The sequence below is a fragment of the Cariama cristata genome, unplaced genomic scaffold, assembly GCF_000690535.1.
Source record: "Cariama cristata isolate BGI_N322 unplaced genomic scaffold, ASM69053v1 scaffold35330, whole genome shotgun sequence".
NCBI lineage: Eukaryota > Metazoa > Chordata > Aves > Cariamiformes > Cariamidae > Cariama > Cariama cristata.
Window position 1 is genome coordinate 17711 of NW_009596980.1, and position 13081 is coordinate 30791.

General features: G+C 39.7%; 1 protein-coding gene across 1 annotated transcript in view; it reads right to left on the reverse strand.

Annotated features, from left to right (window-relative positions):
* Positions 1-300: 300 nt before the first annotated feature.
* Positions 301-13081, reverse strand: part of EFCC1 (EF-hand and coiled-coil domain containing 1) — a gene marked incomplete at its 5' end in the record, with an annotated part of 51936 nt that continues 39155 nt past the window's right edge. The window contains 5 exons of the mRNA XM_009708179.1: positions 301-434; positions 2023-2092; positions 4330-4488; positions 11212-11377; positions 11671-11803. Coding sequence (XP_009706481.1) covers positions 301-434; positions 2023-2092; positions 4330-4488; positions 11212-11377; positions 11671-11803 — 662 coding nt within the window. The remainder of the gene's footprint in view (positions 435-2022; positions 2093-4329; positions 4489-11211; positions 11378-11670; positions 11804-13081) is intronic.

Sequence of the window (13081 nt, forward strand, 5' to 3'; positions counted from 1 at the left end):
TGGTACAGTTACAGGGCCATCATACAAGGATGGTTAGGCTTCCATCAGAGACAAACGTTGCTACGTAATCCTCACGTCGTGTGAATGCTCGTTCACGTAAGGGAGGGCTCTGACATTAGCTGAGGAACTGGCGCTCTTCCCAGAAGCAGCATACCTTTGATTTCATGGCTCAATTATTCTATTACTCTTGTCCATTGCTGAGCTCCGTTGAACTGGACAAATCTTATTCATTCGTTACATGTTTGAATCGATGAGGACTGTTGTTCGGCTGGTTGTGCAGGTTGTAGTTGGCACTGCTGCTCAGCACGAGATGACCAGTGGGTTAGACAAGGACTGGCGATTCTGCGCCTTCTCCAGAGGCTGGCTTTGTAAGAGTTCATAGGCTGTCAGCTCGTGGTAGAGAGTATCTAGGACTTCAAATAGGTGGGCTTTTCCTTTTAAAAGAAAATTGCAGATATTATAATTTGAACAAAGAGAGAAAGTTGCAGTTTAACAATCCTAACACAAGTTCTTTTCTTCATAGGTACCATTTCAAGTAATTATCATAAAATGTCTAAATTTTGAGACCAAATAATGAGTTCCAGTCGCTATAAAAATACAAGTGGAACTGGGTTCAAGGACTGTTTTCTCTACTAGTTCTCTTGCTCCATTCACTGCCCACCGCGTTCTCATATACTTGTGTGAACAAAGACTATTTCATGTCACAATAAAGAGTTGCCAATCCAACCATCCACTTATTCATGTCAAAGAGGAGGAAGATGTTTGATTACAAAACTTAGGAAAGCTGCTTAAGTCATATCAAGCGCATAGCCAGAAAATTGAAAGTGGAGAAGATGAGCCTTTTATGGAAATGGTGATGCAAAATGGACAGAGAACTGCACAAGGTTATTTCACTTGGTGGTGGTGTTTTAGGAAGCCGAGCTGTGCTGCAGTTACAGAGGGAGGTACTTGGTTTCAGCAGCATCACCTACAGTCAGTGTTCCTGTGCAGGATAAGTAGTAGTACCTTCTGGGCATTTGTGTGCTGTGGATACTAAGTCTCCTCTTCTCTTGTTCTCACCAGGAGAATATCTGACCTATGGCTGTGTTGGTGTCCTGGAGCCAACAAAGGTCTGTCTTTGCCTTCTTTTCTCTGCTTCCTCTGCAGCCATGCTGCAACAGCACAGCTTAGCTCTGGGCTGCCTGTGCCCTGAATTGCTGGAGACTAGTAACAACAAGGCTTTGAAACCGCAAAACCCAGAATAGGTTGTATGTTATTCTCCCTAAATCACTCTTAATAATATTCTCCAAAATTAAACCCTAAGGCTATGCCTAGTCTTTTATAATCTTGTCTTTGACTACTGTCTGCCTATTAAAAGTACCTCCAAGCAATGTTCTTAGGCTTGGTACAGGATGTTCATTTCTTGAAGGTAAGTACAAATGCTCTGCTAGTAGGAAGAAAGTAATCAAATCTAAACCTCCAGGCTGTGATCCCTGTATGATTCCTACAAAGGCAGCTCTGGCACACCAGACCATTGTCAAGGGAGAGGAGTTTGCAGGTTTAATTTTCATGAGAGGAACATGAAAAGCTATTATTAGAGGAGTGCAGGTTTGATCTGGTTTCTTTGCAGAAACATTCTGGTTTATATATCTTGTTTGAGTTGCAGCAGAGGAATACAACACGCAGTGGGATAGCAAAACTGATAAATAGGTGCCTTACATACTTGGTGATGCTTTCCACTTTCTCATATCAATGAAGCCCTACAGATATTAGTGGGATACTGAATTGTTCCCCTAAGGCCAAATTCTAACTAAAATCTGACTAAAAAAAGCCCTGGATGTGTTCCTGTTTGCGATGTGTCACAGACTAGAAAGCATCGCTTCCTATAGGTAATATTCTGGCATAGTAGTTCTTTCTCCCTAGCCTGTCCCCCAGTATTTGAAATATTTTTTTCCTACTCATCTGTTTATTATCTAGCTAGTGATTTTTCCCAAAGGACACTTCTCATGCTTCTTGGTCTTTATATGTGATTTATTTTCTTACCAGGTTGGGGATCACGGCAGGATTCCAAAGTGCTCAGCAAGATTTTCCCCAAGGCTCGCTTAGATATGTGCTTTAAAAAACAAAATAATATTATGGCACAAATATGTCCTTCACCAGTTTAAATGTATGCAATAAAATCTATGCACGGTGTATTTGCATTTGAAAATTAAAACAAAATGAAACTGAATCCTGGTAACACAAGACATGATACTGGCTTTCTTTTCAAGCATTTAATCTTAGATACTGCTCAAACAATAGCAGTTTGTGGAGGGCCACAGTTCCTTCATATGGCTGTAGAAAGACAAATAACAGTTATTCAGTAGAAAATACAGAATTTTCCAGAGTGTGTGCCTAAACAAATCTAGATGGCAAGGAGTGTAAGCAGGGCATGCACAACAAAAGCTTGTTCAGTCCTCTGCTAGGCTCGTGTTGAAAGGTGAACGGGCAGACTTTGTGGTGTAATCTTAGAAAGAGGCTTCTCAGACCAGCTGTTCTAGGAATCGTTGGGAACTGGTTTAGGTATAAACAACTTAGAAGAGATTGTATGTGTCATGTGGCAGGCCCACTGTTAGTTATATATTGAGATGTAATAAACATTAGCCAAAGTGAGAGGATTGTAAAAACTGCTTAGGATTTGGATGGTCTTTTTCAGTGGCAGTTTTATATTAGAAATCTGCTGGGACATTACATAATGAGTCTGGAAAAACAAACTCTCTCAATTTGCTATCGAGACACTAATGTATGCTTTCTGGGAGATGGTCTTGCAATCAGTTTAATTAGCACTTACAGTGCCTGTATCTGCAGGGACAGGTTGTTCTTGTTAAAATTTCAAGAAGTGAAAACAGATGGAAGCTATTGTAGGACAAAGATGATGTACCTCCCAGCAGCCCAGGCAATACTGGCCTTGCTTACTGATGCCGGTCGTTTTTGTCTGCCCCAGTGGGGACTGGGGCATAGTGGAAAGCTGTGGCAGGCTGGGATTACACCTGACCTCTGCAAAACAGTGTGAGGTTTTAATAGTCCTAACAGGACATGCATTTGCCTTTGGACAGTCATTGCTGTGTGGTAGATTCCATTGCAAATGAGATGCTTGGGATATTTAAAACGTGAAGGTGAACATGCTGGGGAAGTGACATGTAAAAAACACAGTTTCTGATGAATAAACTTTCTTTTGTCTGAAGTATGTCCCTTCAGGGATTTAGGGGATCCTTGCTGAACTCAACTGGGAATGCTGTAAATTATCTTGTTCATTGACAGCATTGTTGCCTGTATTGGTGCTATGGGAGTTGGCAGCATGTGGTGGCATATTTCCAGCAATGATTAGCATTAAGTGCTATTATCACTGGGATATGGCATGTTGTGTGATGGATTGTCTCCTAAGCAGAAATGATTTGCAATAATACAACTGACCAGTAAATGACATGTTGAAGTCTTGACACAAAAGGTTATTATGCTTGTTGCCAGTTGTAGTCTTTGGATTGTTATTGATGCATGTGTCAGACTTGCAATGTGAAAGCAGAATTTCCATGGCAAGTGCTAAAATGAGTTACCAAATTATGAGATATTGCACTTGTTCCCTAGAGTCATCAGTGGAACATGACCATACTTCAAGCAAAGTAAAGAGATCATCTGAGGAAGCGTTCTCATCTCACACAGATTAGGCAGAGCTTTGCTGAAAATTGAGGAGAACTCTCAGTCATTATCAAAGAAATTTTTTCCTAGCTGCGCAGCTCCCAACATACTCCATGTTCAGCATATTATCCAGTTTGCCTGTCTTTTGGCCAGCCCTTACCATTATTATTCCCAAGCAGGAGATTTAAACTTATTTTCTAAAGGACTGAACTGCCATACTGGCCATGTACTTCTGGGATGTTATTGCATCAGCTTTTTAAGTCCGTGTTTGGATTATTAATTGGGTAGGAAACTTCTTACAAAAAATACCTTATTGGTATATAAGAAGGGGTTTTATCCCTTTAATACTGACTCAGTGTCACGTCAGGATACAGTTAAACAAAGGTCCTTTTCTAGAAGGAAAAATAATCTTCTAGAATCTTTCTCATTACTAACATTTTTGTTTTCCTTGTTTCCTCTAAATTTTTGTTTAAAGGATAATGAGAGCTTGGAAAGTCAGCCATAGGGTCTAAAAGTTTTCTGCAATCACTGGGCAGTTCCCAGGGCAAACACATGTAAAAATGTGTCCTGGTGTAAAGGACTTTGTACTTAATAGAAGGTATGAACATCCTTTTTAGTTTGGAAAGGACACTATCAAACCCAGTTTTAAATCTCTGGACTGCTTTCTGGCCATACCAAGTCTCGAAGTTGTTGAAGAAGCTGTAAAACATCCATGAGCTTTTCTTCCACCAGTGACAGCCTAACTCTCTCCGTCTCCAACATCTGCAGCTCCATCTTCAACAATTCGGTCTCCTCCACCTTTTGCTGCAGTTCACCTAGCAATGGGCCTTTCATCTGGACAATGACACACGAAATTAAAAGCACTGGAGCTTTTCACTTTTTTGCCCAATAATTGCAAAGTTAAATTTTCCCCCTTATCTGGTGAGTGTCAGTTCACTCCAGCAGGTTATCTTGAAAGGAAGTAGATTTCTTTAACATACTACATAAAATGAAGAATCAATAGTTGCAAGGAAATGCATGCTTTGCCCTTGCACATAATGGCAGTTCATTCAACACTGGATGCAAGCAGATCATTCAGAAATTTTAAATACTGGCATTACTATTTCAGTTTTCTAATGTTTTGCATTCCTGTCATCCTCTATAAAGCATAATTAATTTGTGTGCCCTTACCAATGTAATCATATCTTTGTCTTGCAACTCCTACATATCAATCATCTGTACATTCAGTGAAACAAGAAGGTAAATAGCTGATTTCTTTAAGTATTTTGGTTTAAAAAAAAAAAAGAAGTGTCCTAAGGAAAAAAAAAAAGATTCTGGTTCTGCAAAACACTGGCATGAGTGGTTGGTGAAGCATTGGTTTGCTGCTAAGCACAGAAAAGTCCAGACTCAACAAGATTTTTGAACACTACAGAAATCCTGGGCAGGAGGGGTCTCCTCAGACCTGGACCTTCCAAAGCTGAGCTGACCTGTCAGTTGTCTCAGACCTCCCTGTGAAAAAATGTTCAGGATTTGAAATGTTGTCTTTGTTTCAATGCAAAATCTAAGCAACATATTTTTAACTACAAAGCTGCCACGCCATTTGCAAAAGTAAAAATCTTTGTTTGTCACAGAGCCAGACCTGTAGCAGATATGTGGCCAAGTTGCTAAAAAGAGCCTGAAAAGCATTCCCTGGAAAATATACCACTTAAATATTAATTTTGGACCTTTGAGAGCACTGACAGATTTCAGGTTTATTAATAAACTTATTTCTCAACATTACTGTGCCCAGCATTCTGAAATGCTACAAGTTTTTGCAATTTCTTGTTGTAAACACAGTCTAAATATATTTATTAACATTACAGTGAGAAACAAAATCATGTGGGGTAAAAGCCAAATTTGCTGGCTCTGTTAATCCCTGTTTGTTGTCATTTTTTATCTTTATTGCAGTTTTAGAAAGAACTAAGGAGAGAGTTGAACTTGAAAAGCTGAAGGCCTTAATATGCACACTATTTAATAGGGTTTTTTTGGGGGGTAATTTGAATTTGAATTGAATTTGTATTTGAATTTTAATGGGAAGGAACTTCAGTTCCCTAAGACACAAGTGTCATCAGAGTGAAAAAAGAAAACAATCCCTGATCCACACCAAGCCTTCTAGAAGGTCATTTTAGTTTCTGATAGTGCTAATAGTATGTATTAGTTGGCACTTATTCCCCCATCAGATGGAAATCAGCCTGTTCCATTAGCTGTCCCCGAGCTTTGCCCTTTGAGGCCCTCCAGCTCGTCTGAGCTATACAACAGCTACAGAAGTTTGGATCGCTTAATCTGGTCCATCTGCCCAACGATGATTTCAGCATCCCTGTCTGAACATGCCTTTGAGATGAATATACCAACATTTTCCTGTGTGGAGAGCCACCAATGTGGCAGCAGTCCGACTCAGACATAACAAATACTCTGGAGGCTGTGGGAGGTCTTCAATGACTTAAACATGTGGTTTCCTTTATTATATTGCAGATTGCCTCCGCATTGTAAATACCACCTGGCACAGATATGTACTAAACACATGAAGTTGTTATGTTCCCCTGTACAGCTGAAGCAGTGTCATATCAAACAACAGAAAGGTAAAAAGGTCATTATTTTAAAGTGTAAAATAGACTTTCCCAATACGCAATTAGAGAGATGCTCATGGAAATTCATAACTGGTACCCATCTATCCTGGTCTTGCACCCTGTCAGGCCCCTGCACCCCTAACATCACTTATCTCCTGCTTTTAGCTGCTGCTTTAGTCATGCTGGCAAAACTGCCGTTTTTGGAAAGCTGCACAGGGAGTCCTCTGTCCTCTGAAAGGCTGTAGCTGTGCAGCGGGTCTCACAAACAAACATGAATAGAAGTACAAACTTTTCTCTTTCATATGCATGCCACTTGAGTTCTCTGTAGTTGTCTAGTGTCACGACCAGCTGCTTAGTTTGTGTAGACAGCACAGGCAATTTGCTTAGCCAAGAGTGCCATGAGTCATATTTGGACATAGCATTTGTTGCTATTGCGGCCTCTTTTAGACTGGATGTTAGGAAGAATTTCTTCACCGAAAGGGTTGTCAAGCACTGGAACAGGCTGCCCAGGGAAGTGGTGGAGTCACCATCCCTGGAAGCATTTAAAAGCTGTGTAGATGTGGTGCTTAGGGACATGGTTTAGTGGTGGACTTGGCCATGCTGGGTTTACAGCTGGACGTGATGATCTTAAATGTCCTTTCCAACCTAAATGATTCTATGATTCTTTTTCCTTTTCATTTTGACTGCTCCTACACAGCCCTTTTTGCTTGTATTTCCTATGCTACAGCTAGTAAACTGCTTTCCACAGCAGTTACACCTTACCAGCCACCTTGTCGTCTCTAAGGATGCTAGTTTCTTGATACCTTTGTTTCATTTATATGTATGGGTATGCATCTTTTGTCTTCTTATTGTGCTTGAACACAGTGGCTCAGTGTACCATTAAAACATTCTCCCAAATTGTTTTCCCTGGTTATGTTACATCTAGCACTTGTTAACTTAACATTTGCAATAAGATAATGACGATAGTTAAGCATAAGCCATTTTTATAACCTAGATACTGAGGAGGGATGGTCAGTGCTTAAGTCACTCAGAGGAGTGGGTTTTGTTCTTAGCTCTGTCAAAGTCCCTCAGCAAAGCCTGATTTTAGATCTGTGCCTTGTTTGTGACGTGGAAATGCTACCTTGCCAAACACCAGTTTTGAGAAGAAGTCAGCTGATGATATCCAGCCCTCTTATAAAAGGGGGAGAATGCCATGGGGAAAATCTGCGCTCTGGAGTAGTGTGTACAGATACATCTAGGACAATGAATAATTAATATGCAAAAATCCTTTAAGGAATGTAGGAGAAAAGAATTCTATTGTATTTCCCACAGAAGTTAAGGAGGCTGTCATATTAGATCAATGAACCTGAGAAACATTTTCCAAACAGGAAGAAACCAGTAACAGAACAGCAGAATGAAGTGCTGAACTGTGCTGTGCAATTTATCTTTTAAATCATTTCACACTCAAAGGACTGGAGGGTGGCAAATGGAGCACCAGTTTTTAGGAGAGGCTTCAGAGATGATCTGAGGAAACAGCAAATCCCCTCAAGAGTATCAGTAATTCTGTCAGTCAAATTGATAGGAACTGTAATGGTGGAAGGACTTGGTGAATACATAGCTGAACATAGTGAAGAATCTATTAGATTTCTTTGAAAGGGACTATGAATATATATGAATAATGTTAATTCAGTTGATACAGTGTATTTTGAATCTGCAAAAAGCTTTTGATAAGATTCATCACCAAAGACTCAGAAAAAAAAAAAGTAACTGCCACAGGGCACACAGGGCAGTAGGGCAGATCCTGCCATGGACTTAAAGTTGGTTAAAAGATGGGGGTAGAGCACAGAGTGAGAGACCAGGATTGAAGGTTCACAGTGGAGGGGGATAATCCTTAGGGTCTCACAAGGAGCTAAGACCTGAGCTGTTCAGCATATTCATAAATGATTTTTAAAAAAGGTAAATGTCAAAGTGTTTAAGTTTGCTCTCAATACAATTTTTTGGGGGTAATCAAAACTAAAGCTGCCCATGAAGAATTACAGCAGGAGTTCATGATATTGAAGAGGCATGGGCATGAAAGATCAGATGAAATTCAGTGTCAATAATGCAAAGTCAGTCATGTAGGAAAGTTACACAATGTTGTACATACACAGTGATGATGACTGCCACTCAAGAAGGAGATCCAGAAGAGCTACAATCTCCTGAACATAGCTCAGCGGTCAGCAGAGATCAAAAGGATACATGCTAGGAGCTATTAGGAAAGGAACTAGAGACAAAACAGAAACTAGGATTATGCCATGAAGAGCTTGAATTTGAATACTAAGTATATTTTCAGTTCTTCTCATTCAAAAAGGGTAATAGACCTTGAAAAGTATATGGAAGAATAAAATAGAATAACAGAAGTAAGTAATGGTTTCTATACCAAGAATGCTGAGGCCGACTAGGAATGGTGATAACTGAGGCAGTATTTCTGGTAGTAAGTGTCTGTAAAATTATGAGGGAAAGATCATTTGCTGATTCGCAAGCACACAAGAGGTGCCAGTGGATGATCAGGCAGCAGATTTAAAGCTAACAGAAAGAAATCCTCAAAACTTTTTTCTTTCTAACTTGTATGTGGCAGTCCTTGCCCTGAGATACCAAAAGTATCACTAGCTTTAAAGAAAGGAAATGTAAATTCATGGTAAGTAGCTCCAATGCTGGCCATTAAACTTGACACTCCATGCAACACCCAGTTCAAAATGTGTCTATCCCTAGTGTATTGGGAGCCAGGTGAGTAATACCAAGTGGAAAATCCTCTGTACTGTTTCTCATTGCTTTTCTCTAAGCAACTGCTGCTTGCCATCAGGTGTGTGATATTAGGATGAACTTTTCATTTGACCCTATATGGCAGGTCATAAACTAATTGTCTTTTTAATTAAGCTGACAGATTGTATGCAAGCTTTTACAGAAAATAATTGGCATTTCTTTGCAACACTACTCTTGGCAGTGCATCACTTTATTTTTAGAATTTGCTCATGTTCTCTGTATCTATTATCCCCAGGTCGTGACACCTTGCTCACCCTGTCTTCAGTAGAAACTATTTTTAAGTGTTTGGTTGTTGGAAAGCGGAACTTTCTAGACATGACACAATTTCAGAACTCTTTTATCCCCTGGTTTGACAAGTCTTAGACTGAAGCCATTAGTAATTGGTATTTGAGAGTGTTGCTCTTCACTTGCCTGCTGAGTTTCTTGCTTGTTAGCTTTGTTGTTATTTGTCTAATTTTCAGCATTGAGCAGGTCCAAATAAAAGTATATAGAGCAATGTATAAGGTAGTTTTGTGAGGTCAGCAGAAAAAGTGTTCTTGGTGGTTTATTTATTAAGCTAATATATTTATTTGCAAGTTAGATGAGAGAGAGCATTTCTCAGTCTTCCAATTTGCTGTGTTGATTACAGGAACAGTCATCTTTTTGAAAGGAATTACTTGTTACTTGACTGTTTTGTAGCATCACCGCCCCCCCAGCCGCACACAAGATATAAATGCTGGCTAAATAAAAGTAAGAGGTTTAAGAATAAATTTCTAACAGGCTCAAAATGATTCATCCTACTGATTTTAAATTCATGTCACAGTGAGTTGGCACTATGTCTTATTCGCCTCCCTGCTTAAATCAAGAGCAATAGATTCCATTTTTGTTCTGGAATTTGTATTAAATCTATTGGTAATGGTATTTTCTGAACAAGGTGCACAGAACTGATATCCATCAGCAGAAACTGAAAGGAAGGCAGAAGAAGATGAGTACCTCTGAATGGAAAAAAAAAAAAGAAAACTGGCACTACCTACAGAAAGGTAGTTCCTTCCTGCAAGTAAAAGAATAAATGTAGTTTTTTATGTGGGCTGATGTTAAGCAGTATAGAAGGAAGCTTTGTATTGCTTGAAGGAGTATTACAGGAATAAATTATCATTGAGTACTGCAAATTGTGTAAGACAAAAGTATGATTTTATTCTGGTTTTAATTTTTTTTCCTCACAAGTAAACTCTTTCTTTTAATTTAGTCAAGGGGGAAAAGGATATGAAATACTGATAAAAATCAAAGGATGGCAACATATAAAGAAGTTGAATATTTTACTCTTACTTTAAATAGTTTACCAATTAATGTAATCCTTCCAGAACTACTGAAATCTTCATGGTCCTTTTAAAGAAAGGGTATAAAATACTGAACAAGCAGTAACTGAACCTTAAGACAAAACAGACCAAAGCAATGCATATAATGCACTATTTTTGTTTCACAGAAAGATTGTTAGCATTTAAATCTATCAGTGGCTGAAGTTTGCAGTATTTAAACAGTAAGATCACATAGGACTACTAGGATACTGCACTGGAGCTTTTAACTACTGTGGTTATAACCTCTGCTGAAGGAAAGTTGAACATGCTGCTATGCCTGAGAACTATTTTTTTTTTTCACTTATATCAGTCTAAGCCTGAGAACCAGCCAGAGTAAACTGGATGATTTCTTCCAAAGGATTCCAAAACAATAAGCCTCTGCATCTCAGTCAGCTGGAGGGATTTCTTGAAAAGTTACGGTGCTCCCAGGGGAGCTGGATGTCTTAGCACACGACGAATGTCTCATCCACAGCTGAGGAACCACTGAAAGCTGCCTATAGTAACCCTATGGTTAACGTGCGGCTCTTTGGTCTGCAGTGGTATCAGTCCCAAACATAGCATCAGTGAACATGTTAAACCATTTAAATAAAGGATAGTATTTAAAGAGCCTGTGTCTGACTGTGGCTGGTGTACATCTTATCCTCCAAACAAATGGAGTTTCAGGTAGGAACCAGACTAGAAACGTGGGTGTCATAGGAAAGCATGAGATGTTTGAGGTGACAAACTAACAGCACAGCAAGAAACAACAGCAGCAGAGAGTGGAATGGCCAGAATAAAATATAAATGCATATGTATATAAATGCAGCTACTTAAAGATACATAAATAACTGTTTTGCACTCTGCTTGGCACCTGTTACCTCTTCCATATTTGTTTCCAGTTTTTTCACTTCATGCCCTTTAAGCTCAAGCTGTCCAGTTAGCTGTGTGATTCTCTCTGTGAGCTCCGCAGGGGCTGTTTCATGGCTGTCGGTATTGGTGGTCTCCAAGCAAGACATTAGCTTTTTCCACATTTTTTCATCACATCTATAGATACCAAAAAAAAAAAAAGTTAGTGAAACCTCATGATGAAAGTCTATGTTTGTAAAAGCATTTCCTGCAAAACTCTTGGCAGCACAGATCACAAATTAGCATCTTAGCTGATGCTGATTAGGGTTAGGTGGGAATATCCAGCATGTTGGTTCCCATGAGCTGGAAAAGATGGGCAAAGAGGCCTGCTGACTTCACTATATTACTGCTTCTTAGTGAAGCCATGGTGCCTTCAGGTCACAAAATAATCTTTGCAAAGCACTTAAATACGATTAATCTCAGAAACCTACCCGCTACCACAGCAAGGGAGCTTGGCCAGTATTTTCTTCATTTGTTCCATCTGGGATGGCTGGTCTCCTGCCCACTTCTCCTCCTCTTCATCAGAGGCAGCCTGGCCCTCCACAGAGCGGAACAGCTGATCCTCTGCTGGAGAAACCAACAACTGCTTAGCAACAAAACAACAGCCCTGACATGCTGCAGCTGTGGCAATTTAATCCCCTGAGACTGAGACAGAAAGAGGTGAGATTTTAAAACCCCCAGTGAAACACAGCACAGGGTCCTCCAGCATCCTTGGAAAGGGGCTTTAAAGTGAAGGCAAAGGAGCCTCAGTAAAGATCGTTATTTTAAGGGTCTTGACTATTTCAGCACTCTCTTGCAGGCAACTTATAGCTATTTCACTTCAATTCTTCTTTCCTTTAAGTAACTAAAATGTAAGGATAAGCGTGAAGGATCAGTATGTTATTGGGGGGGGGTAATTACTGTTCACATATACAGTTGAATATACACTTTTCAAGAAAAATGAGAAACCATTGTACTGTGTCAGATTTTTTTTGCACGGTCACTGTAGCAGCTGAACACATATTCAGAGTGCAGGAATTTGATAGAAATGTTCTCTAATTCATTCCTTTACTGTGTTTTGTAGGGATAGTGATTTTAATATACAAATGTAATATTAGACCAATGGCTAGCTAATGTTTAGTTATATCTTTTTCACCTAAATCTAGTGTCTCCTCACATGCCAAATAAGTTATAAATGAACTATCTACAATACATGTAAATGTACATGTACTATTACAGTAACATTTCAATGCTTATTTAGCTGTATCTTACAGAAGCTGTTGCATTTCACTCCTTTTTATCACAAGAAGATATTTACTGGGACTGAGAGAATTACTGTGATGCTTGTAACTTATTTGGAGTCTTTTGAAAGACTGAGTATGTGAAAAGCACTGGGCACATCTTTATTCTGAACATTTATTCTGAGTTGACATCAGGTTAAAGCCAATGTCAACATGATTTTAAATTTTATAATTAGTTACCTTAATCACTGTCAGTTAATTAAACAGGTTTAATGAATTCTAACAGAATGATCAAGTCAAATGCTGGTACTTCTTCAAATATTGAAACACATTTGACCTTAGGGAGCATTACCAGTGTTGTGCATATTTAGTTCGTCCAGCACAGGAAAGGTGGGTTCAGGGAGATGAGTCACCTAGCAGAGACTCTCAGGTAAATGGTTTTCTGTCTCATTTCAAAGACACAAGCACCTGCAGTTCAAGCTAAACTACCACTTTGAGTTGTCGCTGTTAGAAAGGCCCCTGTGCAGCCCGCCGGCCCTGGGCGGAGGCCCAGCCCCGTGCTCTTTGGCGGGCTCCCCTTCAGGGGGCAGCCATGTTGCGCCGCGGCGCAGGCCCGGCGCGG